This window comes from Diospyros lotus, chromosome 5, assembly GCF_014633365.1.
Source record: "Diospyros lotus cultivar Yz01 chromosome 5, ASM1463336v1, whole genome shotgun sequence".
NCBI classification, from domain to species: Eukaryota; Viridiplantae; Streptophyta; class Magnoliopsida; order Ericales; family Ebenaceae; genus Diospyros; species Diospyros lotus.
In genome coordinates this window covers 14,542,715-14,564,940 of record NC_068342.1, presented here as the reverse complement: position 1 = coordinate 14,564,940, position 22,226 = coordinate 14,542,715, and the positions used below count along the sequence as shown (strand labels likewise).

The window sequence follows — 22,226 nt, the reverse complement described above, 5'->3', positions numbered from 1 at the left end:
AGAAAAAAATCAAAAAGAAGTGATGAATGTTTAATTATACTGCAGTATGCTCATAATCAGACCCTACCTGCCAAAATAAGATCCTCTGTGTAGCAGCACCTGTAGGATTGCCTTCTGGCCACATTGGAATAACAATGTAAGCTGCAAACCTCTCATGTGCTCTGATTTTCTCAGCAATTTTGAGGGCAATTTCCATGGGAATCAAATTGTTCGCACCTGTAGTAAGATGATATACCCACTCTCTGTATTGGTAAAACAATTTCAAGCATAAAAGGTAACTAAATGTCCTAATTATAACAATTATCACCCCCTTACACAACAAGTCCTATGAACACATAAATGAAGTTTTAATGGGCTTTCATTATCATATGGTCCCTTCTGTACTAGTAAGTTCGACCCAGTTTCATCATTCCTGGCTGTCAACAAGCCAGATTTGTGGTAATAACATGAATATACTGTCCCCATTCACTCTGATCATACTTTTCCAACTCCTACATCTACAATATACATGTATATATAGTAGAAATTCTAAACGGAGGCCCCTTTCAGGCACCTAAATTGCCAGTAATCTTTGCTAAATCAATTCTATGGGTAACACAGAATTAAAGGGATTTTATGATCGCACACAATGCTAGACACACTTCTCCACTTTAAACATCCAACCTTAATTCTATGGGTAACATCCTCCATAATGTCCCTTTCTCATTGAGCAATTGATTCTAGATAAGTAAACTAATCTTCTCTAGGGACAACTTGATCTTTAAGTCTCATAATGAGATCGGCCACGCTTCTATTTTTTACTGAACCAAAATTCCATATATTCAATTTTTGACCTACTAACTTAAAACCTTTTGATTCAAAGGTGTTTCTCCATAAATTCAAGTTTAATCATGCATTCTTTTGTCTCATCCACCAAAACACTATCATCTGCAAATAGGCACTTCTCCTTGGATGTCTTTGTAGATTCATCCATCACAAGAGCAATGAGGTAAGGACTATAATCCAATTGCAATCGGAAAAACCCCAATATCTCCTCTAGAAGTCCTAAGAGATGTTTCTGTTTGATGATACATGTCCTTAGTAACCAATATATAAGCAATTTGAATTCCTTTCCTAAGAGATGTTTCTTTTTTATGATACGTGTCCTTAGTAACCAATATATAAACAATTTGAATTCCTTTCTTCTCCAACACCTTCCATGTGACTTCTTTGGGGACTGCATCATAAGCTTTTTTCGAGGCTATAAATACATAAGCCAATCTTCTTGTTTATCAAAACATTTCCATTAAAAGTCTCGGTAAGTAGATAGCTTCTATTGTTGACCTACCAAGCATAAACCAAATTAGTTCTCAAAGACCTTAGTTTCTCTCCTCAACCCCTCTTCAGTTACCCTCTCTAGGGATGTAAATGAGCCCCCATTGCATCCTAATTAACCCCATTTAAAGTAAAAACAAGTACAGAAATGAGGTATAGGTGCAAGGCTCATTTTAAAATTTGTCAAAACAAGCATGTAAATGGGGTTAATGGGCCCCATTTACATCCCTAGGTCCCTCTCCCAGAGTTCCATACTATGGCTTATGTCAGGTCCCGGTGGACTGACTTAATATTTAAGAGAATATGAGAGGGAAATCAGAGAGAATTAAGAGAGAGAAAGGAAGAGCAGAGGGAGAATTGATAGAATAGTGATATTACTTCTCAATGAATATCCAATCGGGAGAGAGATAGCCCATATATAGCTGGGATTCTCCTCACGTGCTGTAACCGATTACAGCTATAGGGAATGTACAAGCTTGACATAACAACAACAAATTATGTACTACCCCCTCAGCAGCTAACTAACTCTGCCTAACCTTTCTTATCCAGCCCTTCTATTACATTTAATTGCAAAACTACCCTTATCCCCAATGATACATGACAATTACCCCGCCCTTCAAAACTTTTCTTGTCCACAAGAAATATGGAGGAGGCTGGCCACACGCGGGAACTGGTTCAAAATGTCTGGGAGGTACTCCCACGTATTATCTTCGAAGTGTTGATCAGCCCATTTAATGAGAACTTGAGTAATTGGAGCACCTTGTCTGTAGATCACCCTTTTATCCAGTATAGCTATAGGTTCCCGGAGATGAGCTTCAGCGTGGGGAAGGTTAGGTAGGATGGAACTTGCTGGCTTTGCCCCCACTGCTTTCTTGAGAAGTGAAACATGAAAAACTGGATGTATATTAGTACCTTCCGGTAATTCCAAACAGTATGCCACTAATCCTATTCATGCAATAACTGGAAAAGGCCCATAGAACTTCGGATGTAATTTAGAACTGGGATAGGGAAGTAGTGTCCTTAAGTGTCCCGATTTCAATTTGAGATACACGATATCACCAACCTAGAATTCTCTTTCACTCCTTCTCTTGTCAGCAAATTGCTTCATCCCATTTTGGGAATTAGCCAGCTCCTCCTTAATTCCCTGCAAAGCTTGCTGCCTTTGCTGTAGGTATGCATCAAGAGAGGCCACCGTTGAATTATTCGCCAGTGCCGGTAGGAGTGGGGGTTTGTAACCATAAAGGGCTTCAAAAGGGGACAGTTTTATGGCTGAATGGCGGCTGGAATTATACCACCATTGAGCCATCGGAAGCCACTTATGCCATGTCTTTGGTTGAAGAAAGCAAGTACACCTGAGATACATTTCCAAGCACTAATTAACCCTTTCGGTTTATCCATCCGATTCAGGGTGGTATGCACTAGACATCTTCAATTTCACTCCCAGCAAGCCCATCAATTCCTTCCACAGTCGACTAGTAAAGATCTTATCCCTATCGGAAACTATGGCCTTGGGTGTTCCATGGAATATTTTGGCCACTTCCTGGGCAATGTATGGATGAATCAATCCCATAAAGTGCCCATATTTGGTAAAACGGTCCACGACCACCATAATGCAGTCTCTACCTTCGGATTTGGGTAACCCCTCTATAAAATCCATTGAGATATCTTCCCATGGACCCCCAGGAATATTCAAAGGTTGGAGAAACCCAGGTGTTGCCACATTTTCTGGTTTGCACCACCTACAAGTATCACACCTAATCACAAATTCCATAACATCCTTCTTGAGTCCTGCCCATTGGAAGAGTTGCTTGACCCGATGATAGGTGTTTACAATACCCGAGTGGCCCCCTATGGGAGAGGCGTGCAGTGCCTCTATAATTTTCCTTTTCAGTGCTTCCTCCTCCCCAATCACCAGCTTCCCTCGGTGTCTAATCATCCCATTACTCAAAGTGTAGCCTGGTTTAGATGAGGGATTAACTGCCAACTGCTGTAAGAGTTCTCGGGTCTTGTCACTTGAGAGATAACTAGCAGCGACTCTTGGCACCAATCTAGAACAATGGTTGAAATGGCAGCTGCACTTCCCTCTTCAAGACATCTGGATAGAGCATCTGCTGCGAGATTTTCTTTACCCTTCCTATATTGGATCACATAGTTCAAACCCATTAATTTAGTCATACCTTTGCATTGTAGTTGAGTATGCAGCTTTTGTTGTAACTAGAATTTGAGGCTCTCATGGTCAGTCTTGATTACAAAACTTCCTCCCTCGAGATAATGGCGCCATCTTTCTACCGCCATTAGTACTGCCAAAAGTTCTTTCTCATATATGCTCAATCCGAGATGTCTTGGTGCAAGGGCTTGACTGAGGAAGGCCATGGGTCTGCCTTCCTGAACCAAGACTGCTCCAATCCCATTGTTGCTGGCGTCAGTTTCTAGGATGAACTTTTTGTTAAAGTCAGGTAATCCTAGAGTGGGCACTTCACTCATAGCCTCTTTAAGTTTGCAGAAAGCCTCCTCGGCCGTAGCATCCCACCTGAATCTATCTTTCTTCAGTAGGTGAGTGAGAGGCCGACTGATTATGCCATACCCTTTAACGAACCGACGATAGTGTCCGGTTAACCCTAAGAATCCTCTCAACCCCTTCACATTTTGCGGCCGAGGCCAGGACACCATGGCCATAACCTTACTTGGATATGTGCTTACCCCTGAACGGGAAATAATATGCCCAAGATACTCAACCTGTTGCTTAGCAAAAGTACACTTTGACTCCTTAACATATAGCTTATTGATTCTAAGGACTTCAAAGGTGGTTTTCAGGTAGTTTAGGTGATGTGCAAAGGTGGGACTGTAAATTAAAATGTCATCAAAGAAGACTAGGATGAATTGGCGCAAATATCGTTCGAAAATTTTGTTCATTAACGCCTGAAAAGTTGCGGGAGCGTTTGTTATGCCAAAGGGCATTACAAGAAATTCATAATGCCCTTGATGAGTGGTAAAAGCTGTCTTAGGGATGTCTTTAGGCTGCATCCTAATTTGATGGTAGCCTGATCGGAGATCTAACTTGGTAAAAACAGAAGCATTCTTTAGTTCATCAAGGAGATCTTCCACAATTGGGATGGAAAACTTGTTCTTGATGGTCATAGCATTAAGTTGACGGTAGTCAACACAAAACCTCCATGACCCATCTTTTTTCTTAACAAGCAATACAGGTGATGCAAATGGGTTATGGCTGGTTTGAATAATGGACTTCTTTAGCATATCTATTATGAGTTTTTCTATCTCAGTCTTTTGTCTGGGTGGGTATTGATAGGTTCTTAGGTTCACTGACTCTGCATTAGGCTTAAGATTAATAGCATGGTCATAGGGTCGCTTGGGGGGTAGGGAACTTGGCTCGAAAAACAGGTCCTTATAATCAATTAACATTATGTTAAGGGAGTCAAATTCATGTACCTGCCATGGGCTATGAGTGTTACTGCCCGATGTGCTTGCCAGCTGAAGCTCTGCTCCTTGCTCCTCGAGGGCAACTCCCATGGTATGGATAGAAAATAGTTGAGCCACCTGTGATAACTTGCTCTTGAGTATCCTTTGTAACCTCTTACCCGAGATGATTTTGCATACTCCCACCTCTGGTTTACCCGTTAGAACCTTCTTGCTGCCATCTTTCTCAAAAGTCACTTCCATTTTGTTGAAATCAAAACTGATTGGACTGACTCCATTCATCCAATCCACTCCCAACACAACATCACAGCCTCCCAGCTTAAGCAACCTCAAATCAGTTGAGAAATTTTCTCCATTCATCTCCCAATGGAAATCCCTACAGGCTGACTGACTTAACACCTTGCTGCCGTTTGCAACCGTGACTGATAATGGCAGGGAAGGACTGACTTCACACCCCAATTTTCTTGCCACAGCTTCATCCAAGAAGCTGTGAGTACTCCCACTATCGATGAGAACCATAATCGGATTGCTATTTACCCTTCCTTCTACCTTGATAACCTTACTATGGTTAACTCCTTTCAAAGCATGCAATGAAATCTCTCCTTGGTCCTCCCTCTCATTTTCTGAGAGTTCCTCTCCTTCCTCCTTGTCCTCATCTTCCCCTTCCAACAACAGTAGTTGCCTCTTGCACTTATGGCCCACGAAATACATGTCTCCACATTTGTAGCATAGACCAGCTACTTGCCTCTGCTCCATCAGTCTTCCTCCCTAGCCAGAAGCAGGGTTAGCGGACGGTAGAGCCAATACACCTCTTCCTTGGAACCCTCCTTCTCTGGGTGGCAACCTATTCCCAGCTTGCCAACCTCCCGTGATCACTCCTTTCGCCGAATTCCTTTGTTTCTTGGCCATGGCATCAATGATCATCTCTTGTAACCTTGCGCTCTCGGCAGCCTGCTTCACCGAGTGTGGTTGCATCATCTTCACCATGGGTCTGACCTCATCCCTTAGGCCATTGATGAAGCTCGAGACATAATACTCCTTGGAGAGCTGGGGATTATGTACCATCATCAGCGATCTAAGCTCATCGAATTTTTGCTGATATACCTGGACCGTCCCTTCTTGTTTGAGTTTGTTAAACTCTTCGATGATGTCCTGCATGCATTTATCTCCGAACCTTACACACAAATCTTCTACAAACACACTCCAAGGACTTCCCTCCTTGACCGCGAGCCAACCTTGATACCAAGCATCTCTCGTATCATTTAGGTAAGCAGAAGCCATGGTGACCTTCTGCTGTTCTGGAATTTGATACAAGGAAAATACTCGTTCGCATCTTCTCAACCACCACCTCGGGTTCTCTCCTTCAAATAATGGAATCTCGAGCTTCAACGTGGGGTAATTCGGGTGGTGTCGATTAGCCGTCACTCCCGGCCTCCTTTCCCTAACATTCTCTCCCACTGTGTCCGTATCAAACTCGAACTCCGACGCTCCTCCTGGTCGAGGTTCTACCCTTACTCTTGGAAAAATGGGCTCAGTTCGGTCTCTCGGATGAAACTCAGGAGAGAGCCTCAATGGCTGCTGTTGAGTGAACATTCGACGATCATTTGCATTTGTTCCATCATTTTCTCCCGAAAGAGAGTGTTCTGCTCGCGACTCTCCATCCTCCAACGTTCCATTGCCTGGTCGATTCTGGAATCGACTCCCGCTCCAATCGATAGTTCCAATGATCCCACTTGATTCTGTACCTCCGCTATTGCTGTCGTCGTCTGTTGTAGCTAAGATTCCATCTGCTTCATTCTTGTCCCGTCAGCCATGGTGGTCGCATGATGCCCAAGAAGGATGCTCTGATACCAAAATGTCAGGTCCCGGTGGACTGACTTAATATTTAAGAGAACGGGAGAGGGAAATCAGAGAAAATTAAGAGAGAGAAAGGAAGAACAAAGGGAGAATTGATAGAATAATGATATTACTTCTCAATGAATATCCAATCGGGAGAGAGATAGCCCATATATAGCTAGGATTCTACTCACGTGTTGTAACCGATTGCAGCTATAGGGAATGTACAAGCTTGACATAGCAGCAAGAAATTATGTACTACTCCCTCAGCAGCTAACTAACTCTGCCTAACCTTTCTTATCCAGCCCTTCTATTACATTTTATTGCAAAACTACCCTTATCCCCAACGGTACATGACAGCTTATTATCTTGATCCCTCAATAATTTTTGCAACTTTGAATCTCTCCTCTATTCTTATAAATAGACACTAAAGTGTTCTTTCTCCACTCACCTGCCATCCTTTTTAATTAGTATTTATAACATATACTTTATGTAATTCTTCTCTAAATCCTTAATGCAGACAGATATGCCAGCTACAGTGCTACTATCTTCTTTCCAATAACCTAGTGTAGAAAAGTAGGTCATATAACATAATGTTTGATGGTTTTATGATAAATAAATTCTAACCCATATGCATATCATTGTTTTGTATAGATATTACCATGATAATGAAGATTTGATCACATATTATTTAACAACATACTTCAAAAAACTTTAATCGTGTAAAGGAATAGCTCTCACCTAAGTCTTTGTAGGAGCTCCAATTGTAAGAAGATCCAATGAAATACTGATTCTCAATGTAGATGAAGTGCTGAGCAGCACGAATAGCCTTTACATATGCTGTGTGTATGCTCATATCAATGACTACATTCTTCCCACACATCAGATTCTGTTAGAGAAAGCAATCAATTAATTTCCACATAATCAAAGATAAAGTAAAAACTGTGAAACAGAGAGTTAGACCCACCTTGCTAACAGCTTCTTTACCATCCTTTGGAAAACCTCTAACAGAATTTGAATCAATGGAACGGAATATCTGCAGTAACCAATGACATCGTTTCACATGTCCAAGACCAGTAAAAACATTTCAATTTGGAAAGACACCTTTCCAATTAAGCATGGTGTATGTATATGAATTTACCTGCACATGCCAACTCTCAGGATCATTTTCATCCAGCCAAGGAGCATCAGACAACCCAATTATTTCAGGCATTCTTTCCAGTCTGAGTAAAGCATCATCATAAGAATTCCTTAACTTTTTAATGCCATGAGGTTTAGAAGCCTTCAGCCAGCGCTCCTCAAAGTTTGTCAGAACATCATATGCTGCTGGACCGTCAATTTTACAGTGCAAGTCATGCCATGGTTCTCTTGGACAACCAGCAACACTCCCCTGTTTGGCGATAAAATAAATGCATGTATAGAAGAAACATTAATGGTCAGGAAAATTAGTAGAGATACTTTAATTTTCATCCTCGTGCCTTGGCTAGAATTAGCAGAGATGCCATATTCACTCCAAAAAGGGGCTCCCCAAACCAAAAAACAAAAAAGAAGAAGAAGAAGAAGAGAGAGAGAGAGAGAAAGAGAACAAAATACAAAGACAATTTGCTGAAAATTGTCTAATATATGTGAAACCATAAACATGGGAACATATAGACCATTGTTCCTTGTCCATATCTTGGAAGGACAAAATACAATTATCATAAAAAACTGAATAAAATTTTAACTGTCTAGCTAGCAAGAAAAATGCAAAGATACAGATAAAAAGATCCGTTAAAATTACCACGTAGGTAGGATTATGGTAGTCATCTGCATGGATTGTTTGTAGTGTCCTAAAAATAGGATGCTCCGGAGTATCATATCGGCCATCACATAAATCAAGTCCCCCAATAAAAGCTATAATCTTTCTTCTATTATCCCCAGCATCTGCATCCACAATCACCGATTTCTGATGGTGTGTATAGATTGTTCCAACTTCCTGATAATAAATAGTAAAACTGAGTTTGAACCAGAATAAACTTATTCTAGTAATCTAATTATGACGACAATTAGCATTTAATGTTTCTACACCAGAATAACCAAAAGATGCAAGGGAAGATGTACGGAAAAACTACAAAGATTGTATGCATCGTGAACTACCCGTAGTTAATTACTTTATATGATTTTAACAACAAATATATCTCTGACAACAATATCAGCAGGAGACAAATTAATAAGAAACACATGGCAAGTTAGCAAGGTAGCAGAGAAACAATATTTAAAATGTTTAAATGTTGAAGAAAAGTTTGAAGAAATAACTGGAAAATTAAAATAATTGTAATTTGTGCCAGAGGCTAAAAAGAGGTCAAAATCAGCAGTTTATGCTTTGACCACACTCACTTTAAAAGAAGAACAAGAATTGAAGCATCATATAAAATTAATGGGAGCTTTGAAGATAAATGTCCGTGGATACCTAAAAACAAGTAGGAAATTGAGATCAAATTTAAGTCGTGGCATTATTTATTATTAGTAATCTTTAAAATTCATATTCTAGGTATTTATGTCAACAAATTACGGATAATATTGATTTTGTTTGGGCTAAAAGCTCATGGTTTCTATATAAAAATAAAAGACCATGAGGACAACTCTTATTTTTGCGAAGAAGAAAGAAAAACATCTTAATCATGTTCTCTGTGGGGAAAGATTTTTTCCAACAGCCAATATAAATTTGAAAAACAGAGTTTTTTGTTTTCTATTTAAATTTTTTTATTGAACACATTTCCCAGTTTTTTGTTTCTATGAATTTTTTTTTCTAGAAAACAAGATATGTTTTCTATAATTGAAAAACCCATAACTTTTCCAAGTTATTCTCCTCTTTTTTTATTCATTAATGGCCCATATTCTCTGATGGGCTCATTTGAGGATATAATTTTGGGCTCTTTGGCCAAGTTTAAGCCCACAGCTTCTTTCTTTTTAATTTTGGGCCTAAGGCCCATTAACACCTTTTAAAGCAATTTGAGCCTATTTTGTTGACCCTAGTTTGACATGATAAACCAAAAACTTGAACGAAAACCTAAAGATAAATTGAAAAATATTTTGAAAATGACTTTGGTTATAACAATTTGAAAATGAGTTGCAAAAAGAACTTGGTATGTTGAAATTTTTGAATGAAAATTAGGAGGTAAATCGAAAAGGATTCTGAAAATGAGTAGCAAAATAAACTTGGCATGTTAAAAATTTTGAATGAAAATTTGAAAGTTAGTTATAAAGGATTTATAACATGTTGAAAATGAGCTATAAAATGATCTTCATATGTTGAAAATAACTTTTGAGGCTGACATGCATTTCTAAGGTTCTTAGGCAATTGAGTTGAAATTAATATACATTACATAAAAATTGCTCTTAAACAAATTTGGTATTGATACACCATTTGAAAAGCTCCTACTTAAATGATTGAAGGGGCATGCCTTGATTATTCAAAAACTATCAAAATCTCATTCTAATATTTCAAAAATTTTCTGTTTTTCAAATAAAACTGTTGATAGGACGAGTAAAACTTTTGTCAGTTTTCTATGATTTAGCAAAACTTTCAACAGCAACAATTCCTAGACTTAATCCCACTAGGTGGGGTCAGCTAATTAAGCAAAATTTTCCAACAGTTTTAAATCGACAATTGGCAGCTTAATTTCACACCCTCAGTTTCTTAACAATTCAAAGAAAAAACTGTCAACAATGTGAACTGTTGACAGGTGAACTTGATGCTCTCAGTTTCCCCCAAATTTGCCAAAATGCTCTGTAGACAGTCAACATTTCCTCAAACCATTGGCAGTATATTTAAAACTTTCAACAGGGTTCACATTTGGCAGATTAAATTTTTGTTTTGATAAGCTGTCTAAAACTGAAGTAAAACTTTCAACAATTACCACAAAACTACTCATAGTTCTCATCCTGACACACAATAACAGCTAATCTTGCCTTGTTTGCATGTAGTCCAACAGCTAGTTTTGTCATTCCAATATAAGGGCCACTATAGAGAAAAAAGAAGACTTTTCGAAGGACATTTATTGAGCATACACAGAACATTAAAGATAGCAATGATTGATTATATTCATTGAGCAACATTTGTATCATTTAAACTTTAACAGATCTCTCTTTCCTATGCATTTCTTGTTTCTTATTCACTGTTATAAGAGTGAGGGAAGGAGTCAATATTGTGAGTTCTATAGCTAATGAGTATACTAGAAAAGTTGTCAATACTATCCCGAATAAGGTGTCACATCTGTCATTGGTACGGTCGAGGACAATACCAGGTACCATTTTAGATATATCGCTAATAATGATATATATCCCAATACCATATTGAACAAGATGCTCAACTTGTCATAGGTGAATAAAAATAAATATATGAACAAAATTAAGAATTTCAATTAAAAAATTTCTATAGTAAAATTTTGCCACATTCTTTCATTGCATAGATTTGTATTCTTAACATGACTTTTAGAAGTCAATTGACATTATGAATGTCGTGCCACCAACCCCTAACTTGGTTAGAATAAGAAGCAGTTGATGATGATAATGAATTAACAGATATCTACAGTAAACAAGTTATAAACTAAGTAATTTAAGAACATTAAGTTATATAAAAAATATGTCTTAATCATTCATTATTATATCAATAAATGTATGATCCAAACAAACAATATATAACATGTGGATTTGATATAAATATTATAATGTTAGATAAATATAATAGTGGTAATAAATAGTTGAATAGAAGGAGAAAGAAAGGGAAAGTGAAAGGTTTCCCTCTCTTTCTCAACATAAGAGTGTAGAAAGTGGTTGTTTGGGGGGGGGGGGGGGGGGGGGCAGTTCTCAATCCCATCTTTCTAAGCATTAGACTAGTCACCAATGTCAGATCCAGAAAATTAATTCAGTGAGGACAAAAAGACATTGATAAAAATTTTACAAAAACGAATAGCAAAAATGAAAAAAAAATACAAAACAATAAATATTTGTATATTCCTCTACGAATCTCATAATAAGCATCTATAAATTTTACTTGGTAAACGTAAATCTTGAAGATGGAAGCTTGAAAAAGATGTATAAACTCGGGGAAAACAGGTAAAAATAGAAGATCATAACAAAAAACTAACCCCAAAAAGCCATCTCTTAATAGATTAAATCACTCTGTTTAACCTTGACCTAAAGGCTTAAACCGCCCCAACTTGTTCACATAATGGAATTGTGAAAACTAGAATGGTGGAATTATTTAATGTATGCCAATGGTTGATAAGTAAGCCCGTAACTTGGGCCAACATCTGCACTATAATAATTTATATTTATTATAAATAATTAGGGGAAAAACAAATCTAAATTGGGCCATTATAATAGTTTATATTTATAATAAATAGTTAGAGGGGAAGGCTCAATTTAAATTGGGCGAAAATAATAAATTTGAAAAATACCTCAAATGCTAGTGGTGGGATTTGAACCCACAACATGAGACAACCAAATTTTAACACTTATATCGCTCAACCAAACCAGCAAAAACAGAATTACTATAAATTCTTGCTATTTGACCTAGAAGACATCCAGCAGAATTACTAGAGAAGTGAGTATAGGCTTGGAAGAAGCAGAATTACTAGAAATTCTTTGGCCTGCTTTATTTTCTTGCTGTTTATTTCATTTGCAACCAATATTTTCAGCATACTGCGTTCAATCTACAAAAAGGAGTTCCAAAATTTTCAAAAACTGCAACTTTCATACAACCCAATTTAGCCCCCCGAGTCATTGAGCTATTGAATACTAACATATTTTAAGCTTAACCTAACAACAACACACGAAGCCTTTATCCCACTATATGGCCTCAACTACATGAATTTAAGCCTAACCCATTCTTTTTAATTTTTATTGGCCTAACTTAATCCAAGTCTATCTTTTAAATACTGTGAACTTACTTAAGATTATTGAGCACATCTTTAAATATTTGAAATATTATTAAGCCTAATTTCCATCCTTAATTCCTTTTTGGATTTATTTAATCCCAATTTGCTTTTTTTTTTAAATCACTTAAGCCCATTTTTTACCCTCTAAAAGACTTCTAAGGATCTCTTAGCATAATTTACCATGTTTTTGTCATAGTTGTGTTGTGACAGCTTCCGTCCTCCTAATTCGGTGTGAATTAGAAGGAATCGCTAGAAAACTGTAGGAAGAAAAGAGAAGGGATTGGAAGAGAGAGAAAGTGTAAGGGAGGAAGAGAGAAAATAGAGAGAACAGGAATCTAATTTTGGATAAATTGATTGATACCGTTGCAGGAGGCTGACATAGTTTATATAGTAAACCCATGGATGCTGCCAAAGCAGATCACCTCTCCTCTAACAAATTATTTTGTCCTACTCTAGCCCCCCCCCCCCCCCCCCTCTTTACACCTGGCACAACGGCCTAACAAACTACCAGCTGGAAATTATAAAAGCTATAATTAATATTGATAGAGAACAGCTAAATCTACTCAATCTCCACAGCAAAATTGACCCAAATTTCGGTCTTCCTCTTGTTTTGTGACAATACCCCTTCCTTCATCAATTTCTTGTCCTCAAGAAATGTTCAAGAGGCTGGCTACCCTTGGAAACTGTTGTAGCAATTGAGGAAGGTATTCCCAAGTATCCTTTACCGAAGACTCTCCTTGCCACTTGACCAACACTTGGATGAGAGGGGCTTCTTGGTGATAAACCACTCTTCTTTCCAATATAGGCTCTAGCTCCTTTGCTCTTTCTTTCTCCTCAGGTAGCAATAGTAGCTCAGGGTTAACCCTCTCCTTGCCTGTGGTCTGCTTTAATAAGGACACATGAAAGACTGGATAGATTTTGGATCCTTTTGACAATTGAAATTGGTAAGCTACCTTGCCAATTCTGGAAGTTATGGGGAACGGTCCGAAGTACTTAGGACTAAGTTTGGAAGCTGGCCCTTGGGAGATGGACTTTTAGATGTGGATGCCTGAGTCTTAGGTAGACACTTTCCCCAACCACAAACTCACGGTCACTTCTCCTCCTATCAGTGTATTGTTTCATCTGGTTTTGGGCCGATGCCAACTCCTGCTTGAGTTGCTACAATACCTCTCTTCTCTGCTGCAAGTACTCTTCCACGACTAGGGCAGAGGCATACCCTCCAATGGTTGGTAGGGTCGGTGGTTTATACCCAAACACCACTTCAAATGGGGTTCTCTTTATAAAAGCATGGTGGCTGGAATTGTACCACCATTGTGCTAGAGCCAACCACCTATGCCAACTCTTAGGCTGCAACAAACACATGCATCTAAGATAGGTTTCTAGGCTTTGATTTACCCTTTATGTTTGCCCACCAGATTGGGGATGATAGATGGGGGAAAGGTTGAGTTCCATGCCCATGTTCTTCATCAACTCCCTCTAGAAATGGTTTGTAAACACCTTATCTCAGTCAGATATAATGGACTTAGGAACCCCATGCATAGCTGCCACTCTATCCATGAATGCCCTTGCTACTTCTTGGGCAGTGTAGGGATGAGCCAACCCTACAAAATGTGCATACTTAGTAAGTCGGTTTACCATCACCATTATACAATCCTTCCCTCCGGATTTTTGCAGACCTTCAATGAAGTCCATGGACACACTTGTCCATGACTATTCTGGTATTGGCAGAGCTTGCAGCAGCCCTGGATATGCCACGTTTTCCTATTTGCACCTTTTACATGTATCACACCCCAGCACAAAATCCCTCACTGCCCTTCTGAGCTATGGCCAATGGAACAATAGCCTTACCCTCAAAAAAGTGTTTTGGATGCCCATATGCCCCCCTAAAGGGGAGTCATGAAGGGATTGTAAGATTTTCCTCTTGAGTTCCTCATCGTGGCCCACTACAATTCTTCCTTTATACCTCAACAGCCCATCCACCATGGTGTAACCTTTTGCCTCCTCGTTTCCCAGAGCTAATTTCTCCAGCATGCCTCTTATGTGTTCATCTCCCTCATAGTTGTCCACCACTTCTTTACGCCACTCAGGGATCACAACAGTTATGGTGGCTGCACTACCTTCTTCTTGACATCTCGACAGGGTATCCGTAGCCAAGTTTTCTTTGCTCTTCTTATATTGTATGGAGTAATCTAGTCCCATTAACTTGGCCATTCCCTTCTTTTGCAATTGAGATTGGAGCTTTTGTAGTAGCAAAAACTTCAAAGACTTCGTAATCAGTTTTGATCACAAACCTCCCCGCCTCCAAGTAATGTCACCACTTCTCAACAGCCATAAGAACAACCAAAAACTCCTTTTCATATATACTCAGGCCTAGGTGTCTTGGACTGAGGGCTTGGCTTAAAAAAGCCAATGGTCTACCATACTGCATCAAAACAGCCCCAATCCCTACTCCACATGCATCCATCTCAAGCACAAAAGGCTTGTTGAAGTCCGACAGCTCTAATATGGGAACCCTACTCGTTGCCACCTTCAATTTTTCAAAAGCATCTTTTGTTTCCTACCCCCACTGGAAGTTCCCTCTCTTCAATAAGTTTGTAAGGGGTTTACTAATAGCTCCATATCCTTTAACAAACCTGCGGTAGTACCCGATGAGTCCTAGGAAACCCCTAAGAGCCCTTATGGTAGTGGGCCTTAGCCAATTGAGCATAGCCTCTACCTTCCTTGGGTCGATACTGACCCCCTTTCTCGAGATTAAGTGCCCCAAGTATTCCACTTGGTTCTGACCGAATGCACACTAGACTTTTTGATGAATAATTGGTTGTTTCTAAGGACCTAAAGGTGGTTCTTAGGTGGTTAAGATGTTGGTACAAAGTTGGGCTATAGACAAGGATATCATCAAAAAACACAAGTATGAATTTCCTTAGGTAGGGTTCAAATACCTGGTTCATTAGGAATTGGAAGGTGACCGGGGCATTGGTGAGCCCAAAGGGCATCACCAAGAACTCAAAATGGCCAAGGTGAGTGCGGAAGGCAATTTTGTGGATATCCTCAGGCTTCATCCTGATTTGGTGGTAGCCCGAGCGTAAATCAAGTTTGAAAAAGAATCTAGCTTGGTGTAGCTCGTCCATTAGGTCTTCAATAAGGGATATGGGAAACTTATCTTTGATGGTTAGGGTGTTAATTGGCAATAATCTACACAAAAACGCCAAGAACCATCTTTTTTCTTAACTAACAGAACTGGGGAGGCAAAGGGACTCTAGCTCAATCTAATGAAGGTTTGGCTCAACATATCTTTCACCATTCTTTCAATTTCGATTTTTTGGATAGAGGTATAGCGGTAGGATCTAATATTGACTAGCTCAACATTTGGTTTTAGGTTAATGGCATGGTCCAAGGTTCGGTTAGGAGGAAGGGTATTTGGTTCCACAAAGTGGTCCTTGAATTCTACCAATAATTCATCAATAAGGGGTAAGGTGCATACCTGGTCAGTACCCCTTTGTTGGTGGCTAATAGTTAGCCGTAGCTCCCCCAGCTCCTCTCCCTTAGGACTCCCTTCCACTGCCACAATGGAAAACAGTTGTGAGTTGACTCCACTTGCTCTTGAGGACCCTTTGCAGCCTCTTACCTGTAATCATCTTGCAAGTAGCAGTCTCCCTCCCATTGGTAAGTGTCATTCTTCTTCCTTCTTTTTCAAAGGACACCTCCATACGGTTGAAATCAAAGCATATGGGGCTCACCCCCTTCATCCAATCCACCCCTAAAATGAAATCACACCCTCCTAGTTGCAGCAGCCTGAGGTCTGCCTCGAATTTCTCTTCCTGCATTTCCCACACGAATCCCAGGCAGGCCTAGTTACTCACCACTCGATTCCCATTAGCCACAGTCACACTCAAAGGTGATGTACCAATGAGCTGACACTTTAGTTTCTTGGCAATGTTATCATCAAGGAAGCAGTGTGTGCTTCCGCTGTCAATTAGGATTGACAAACTGCCCTCCTTCACCTTTCCCTCAACCTTAATTATCTTGTTATTGGATATTCCCTTGAGTTCATGAAGGGATATCTCTCCATTGTCCTCTACTCCCTCTTAATCAGTTCCTTCCACTTCCTCTCCTTCTTTGTCTTCTCCTTCTTCTTCTCCTCTACCTTCTAATAACAGCAACTGACGTTTGCATTGGTGCCCCGGAAAGTATCTATCTCCACATCTATAACATGCACCGGGTTGCCTTCTAGGATCATTAGGTCCCCACCAAAGTTGGTACCACCAAAATTCTTTCCCTCGACATTACCTCTCACCAGCTCCTTGTTGACCCCCTTGTTATTCACTCCTTGTTGCCAATTCCCCATGTGTATAGCCCTTTGCTGCTACACCTTCTGCTTCTTTAACAGTGCCTCCACCACCATCTCTTCCAACTTGGCACTCTCGGTTGCCTGCTCAACCGTTCTTGGCCTGATCATCTTCACCATAGGCCTCAAATCTTCGCTCAAGCCACTGAGGAAACAAAAGACAAAATATGCCTCCATTAGGTGAGGATCATGACTACTCATCAAGGATCTCAACTCCTCAAACCTCCTTAAGTATGATCCAACGTCACTCACCTGCTTCAGCTTGTTGAACTCCTCAATGGTATCCGACATGCTCCTCTCTCTGAACCTCTCACACAACCTTTCGGAGAACTCTCTCCAAGTATAGTTCTTGTCACGACCCTAGGGATATGATTGTAATTGAGGGGAAATTCACTGTCTATAAGCTGTTAGGGCTAACTGTAGAAGTTTAAAGGTTAGGCAGGAATAACTAATTCTTGTATAAATAGTTAGTAGGGTTGTTAGAGTAGTTAGTTGGTTGTATTTTCTGTTATTCCCTTTAATTGTAAGCCTATAAAGAGGCTGGCATAGTTAGAGGAAAGCATGATTTGAATAACAATTAAATTCCATTTCCCTCTCTCAATTCTCCTAGCTCTCCCTCGGCTTTCTCTCTTCTCCCACAATTCTTTTTGTTATGTTCTCTCTTTCCCTCCCTTTCTGCTCTTTCTTTCCCGCATTCTTACCAATTTGCTTCCTAAACCCTAGCCAAACCCTAGGATCGTATCATTTGGTATCAGAGCCCCCATTCCTCGGCGACTTTCTTTGTTGATTCTCGGAATTGGAAGGCGACTTTAATAGTTGAATTCAGCAACATAAGGCCACGAAATTGATAGAGCGGTGACTAGGGTGATTCCTTGCAGCAAATTCTGAAAGTTGATTTTCGGAATTTGAAGGCTATAGCGATCGGAAGCAAAGCCTTCAACGATTGATATCACTGTTCAAAGGCAATTTTTGCAAGTGGCAATTTAAGCGATCTTGTCCAGAAGCGAATTCCACAAGCAATATCAGCAGAGCTCGACGAATTGTAGAAGCAAGTTCCAAAGCTGACTCAGGAGATTTCCAAACTGTTGGGTTTCAATTGTTGATGTTAAAGCATTTGTTCTAGATTAGGGCTTGTAATGTTAGGGATATTTCATGTAATATTTCTGCTGTTATGTTTCTAGAAAGATTTTATTATTTTTACTAGGGCTGACCGAGTTAGTTGTAACTGTCGATTTTGGGCAGTTGGTCAGGAGGTTTTTTTTTCCGCCCTCTATCGCTTATATATAGAGGCCAAAGGGAAGGCTTTAGGGATGCTTTCTTTTCACGGGTTAGTGATCTATCTTGGGATAAGATTGAGCAGTGAGGAAGAGTGTATATCTTTCTTATATCAACTCAATATAGCTTTCAGGTTTATGGGCTAAGTAAGAGTTGAGTTTGAGTGCTTTGTAATCTTGTATTAACATTCAAGATAGTGGAGAAAGTAGGGGCAAAAGCCAAGCTGGATGTAGGTCTTTCATTGAGACCGAACCAGGGTAAATTCTTGTGGGTCTTGATTGGTTCTTGATTTGTTTTCTGATTGCTGTTTCATTTGCGAATTAAGGAGAGATTTCGTTTGAGTGTTTTGAGTGATCATATAAAGGGTGAGATCTAGGTTAACAGTCGAAATTGATAGCGGTGAGTGTCGGCTCGGATCTGAAGGAGAAGTAGGTGGATTGGCTCGGCTAGGATTCTAGTGATTTTGTTCGGAATTGAGGAGAATTCCAATCAGAGGCCGATGATTGGGTAAGTGGACGCAGGCTTGGGGCGATTACAAGCAATTACATAAGAATCCAAGTGAGCTGCAATCAGCAATGAATCTGATAAAAAACGAGAGGATCGTGATTTGCATGTGCGGCCATATGCAATTGATTTCAATGACAAACTCAAACTCGATAGGAAGAGGAGTTACGCAGTAGAAGTTGCTTCAAAAGCGAGACAATGGATGGTGATTGGTGGTGATTGAGAATTACTTATATCAGGCGAGTCCTTCAATTCACTTTTGGTGGAATTGAAGGCGCGAAATAGGTTTGGGCGAGCGTGGAACTGGGATTTCAGGACTAAGCAAGGCTATTGATTATGGATCAGTTGCTAGGAGCGAAACAAGGCTAGGCAATTCAGGCAATCTAGAAGCTGAAGACAAAGCAGGTGGTAGCCTCGTGGGTGGAAACTCGCCTGTGGAAATGGATAGCAGTGATTTGATTATGATTCTGGTAGCTCTTAGCGGTGAGACTCGGAATTGTTGAAGGTGCAATCAATTAGCTACATCTCGGTTGCAGCTTGTGAGTTAAGCAAATCAGGATAGGGTTGATCGAGGCTGCTTTGCGAGGTTCCAGTGATGGAATTCTGGCCTCAAGGGTCATAGCTTCTCCCTTTTTGAATAAAATGCCTCTTCCAGGTGCTCCTTTTAGATAGTGGAGTATTCGATACACAGCTTTAAGATGGACTTCCCTTGGGTTATGCATGAATTGACTAACCACCCCCACAACATAGGCTATATCTAGCCAAGTATGGGCCAAATATATCAACGTTCCAACCAGCCTTTGGTAAACTCCCTTGTCAACTTTATCTCCTTCTAGAGCTTCTCCCAACTTATGATTTGGGTCAATGGGTGTGTCACTTGCTTTGTAGCCTAGCAATCCGGTCTCCTTTAAAAGGTCTACCACATATTTTTGTTGAGATATGAATATGCCCTCTCTAGAATGAGCCACCTCTATTCCCAAGAAATATTTTAATCTCCCAAAATCTTTGATTTCAAACCCCTTTAACAAGCACTCTTTTAATTGAGTCATCACTTCTTTGTCATTACCGGTAACAACAATATCATCTACATACACAATTAACACAGTTACTCCCCCTGTGGCCGAATGTTGAATAAAAAGAGTATGGTCTCCTTGGCTTTGTCTATACTCTATGACAAGCATAACACTCGTGAATCTCCCAAACCAAGCCCGTGGGGACTGTTTCAGTCCATACAGGGCTTTTTTTAGTTTGCATACAACCGGCCCTTGTGTGGCTATTTCATAAACTGGTGGTATTTCCATATATACCTCCTCCTCTAGGTTACCATGTAAAAATGCATTTTTCACGTCAAACTGATGCAATGGCCAACCTAGATTAGCAGCTAACGAAAGGACTCTAACTGTATTTAGTTTAGCCACCGGTGCAAAAGTGTCCAAATAGTCTACCCCATACACTTGTGTATATCCCTTGGCAACCAATCTTGCTTTATACCGATCCAGAGATCCATCAGACCTATATTTCATAGTATAGACCCATTTACAACCCACTGGATGTTTTCCTTTAGGCAATTTTATCACTTCCCAGGTCTGATTTTTTTCTAAGGCTGTCATTTCAGCTTCCATGGCATCCTTCCAATTCTTATTCCCTATAGCTTCAGAAAAACTTTTGGGAATAGGGATGGTATGTAGGCTGGTAAGAAAGGCTTTATGGGTAGGAGACAACTTAGAAAAGGAAAGAAATAGGTGTAATGGATGCTTGGTACAAGTTCTTTTCCATTTCTTAGAGCAATGGGCCAATCAAGGTCATAGGTATTTGGTTGGACAATAGCTTCAACAGATTTTGTAGAGCTCATATGAGTCATATCAAGAGAATTGGTTGTGAGAATACCTGGTGATGACTCTGAAATGGCAGGATTGTTAGTGTTATTCCTACTTGTATAGACCGTAGGACTAGGACTTGTAGAGGATGCAGGAGCTTACATAGGACTAGATTCGGTTTTATTCCTCCTTGCATATACCTGCATAGGCCGAGGAGTAGAAGGTGAAGCTTTCTCAGGTGTCATGTTTTTCGGGTCTTTCTGTTTAGGAGATGGGTTCAAGGATAGCAGATTAGGGTCAAGAATAAAGGAGGAATCCCTATTAATCAAGGTCTGATTTTGTTCTAAAATAGTTGATGATTTGAAGTACGACTCATTTTCAGCAAAGTTAACATCGGTAGATACAAAATATTTCTTTAAAGGAGGATGATAACATCGATAGTCTTTTTGTGTAGATGAATATCCAATAAATACACATTTTAAGGCACGAGGATCTAGTTTCCCTTTATTAGCTGTTGGAATATGAACAAAGGCTATGCACCCAAATATCTTAGGCTGCCAATTACTAATCACATGGAAGTCAGGAAAATGACTCATCAATAGTTGAATAGGACTTTGAGATTTTAGGGTTTTAGATGGCAATCTATTGATAAGAGTGGTGGCAATTAGGCTGCTTCTCCCCAATAATGTTGAGGGACATTATGGTGAAAAAGAAGTGCTCAAATAACAGCTAGAAGATGACCATTTTTTCTCTCGGCCACCCCATTTTGTTGAGGGGGGTAAGGACAAGAAGACTCATGAATAATACCTTTTTGTTGAAAGAAAGCAGATAGAGTGTGATTGAAGAAATCTATAGCATTATCATATCTAAACCGCTTTACATTTACCCCAAACTGAGTCTTAACATGGCCTACTTCTGACTTGGCTTTCAACAAATATAACCACAGCACTCTAGTACAATCATCAACAAATAAGACAAACCATCTTGTCCCAGAAATATTGGGAACACTTGATGGACCCCAAATGTCACTATGGATTAAAGAGAAGGGGAAATCAGTCCTTTTATTAGAAAGAGGGAAAGAAACCCTTTTATGTTTAGCAAGTTCACAATCAGCACAATGAAAGTGACTAAAATCCAGACCTTTAGCTAAATTAGGAAACATTAATTTGAGAGTAAGAAAGGAGGGATGACCCATTCTATAATGTTGTAACCACATCTCATCCTCGTTGGATTGAGCTAGGCATGACATAAGAGGAAGAGACTCCTTCTTGTCCGACCCTACTGATTCCTCGAGGTAATAAAGCCCCTCTTTAGCCCTAGCAAGCCCAATCATCCTCTTCTTGCCCTGTTCCTGTATCTCACAGACATTGGAATAAAAAGATACACTGCAATTAGTATCCTCAATAAGTTTTTGAACAAATATAAGATTAGCAAATAATTTGGGGACATGAAGGACATTCTTGAGGGTTAGGTGATCATTGAGAAGAATATCTCCTTAACCAGCAACGGTAATGAATGAGCCATCTGCCATTGTAATTTTTCTAGAGCTAGGACAAGGATTATAGGAAGTAAACAATTGCGGATGGGATGTCATGTGGTCTGAAGCACCCGAGTCTAGGATCCAACAATGTTGGTGTAAAGTTTCTGAAGCATGTAGGGAAAAAGTGTAGGAAGCAATACCTATGAGAGCAAGAGAGCTACATTTTTTTGCCTTTTTGTCTAGAGATCCCAGAAAATTTTTTAGTCTTTCAATTTCTGCCTTGTTGAGTTCAAGAGACT

General features: G+C 39.7%; 1 protein-coding gene across 1 annotated transcript in view; it reads right to left on the bottom strand.

Moving 5' to 3' along the window:
* The window catches only part of LOC127801518 (phospholipase D beta 2-like), a 33,823-nt gene that overhangs the window by 2,509 nt on the left and 9,088 nt on the right, over nt 1–22,226 (bottom strand). Inside the window, exons 4-8 of the mRNA XM_052336731.1 lie at nt 8,366–8,560; nt 7,727–7,975; nt 7,553–7,621; nt 7,327–7,474; nt 68–216 (exon numbers count right to left, since the gene is read on the bottom strand). Coding sequence (XP_052192691.1) covers nt 68–216; nt 7,327–7,474; nt 7,553–7,621; nt 7,727–7,975; nt 8,366–8,560 — 810 coding nt within the window. The remainder of the gene's footprint in view (nt 1–67; nt 217–7,326; nt 7,475–7,552; nt 7,622–7,726; nt 7,976–8,365; nt 8,561–22,226) is intronic.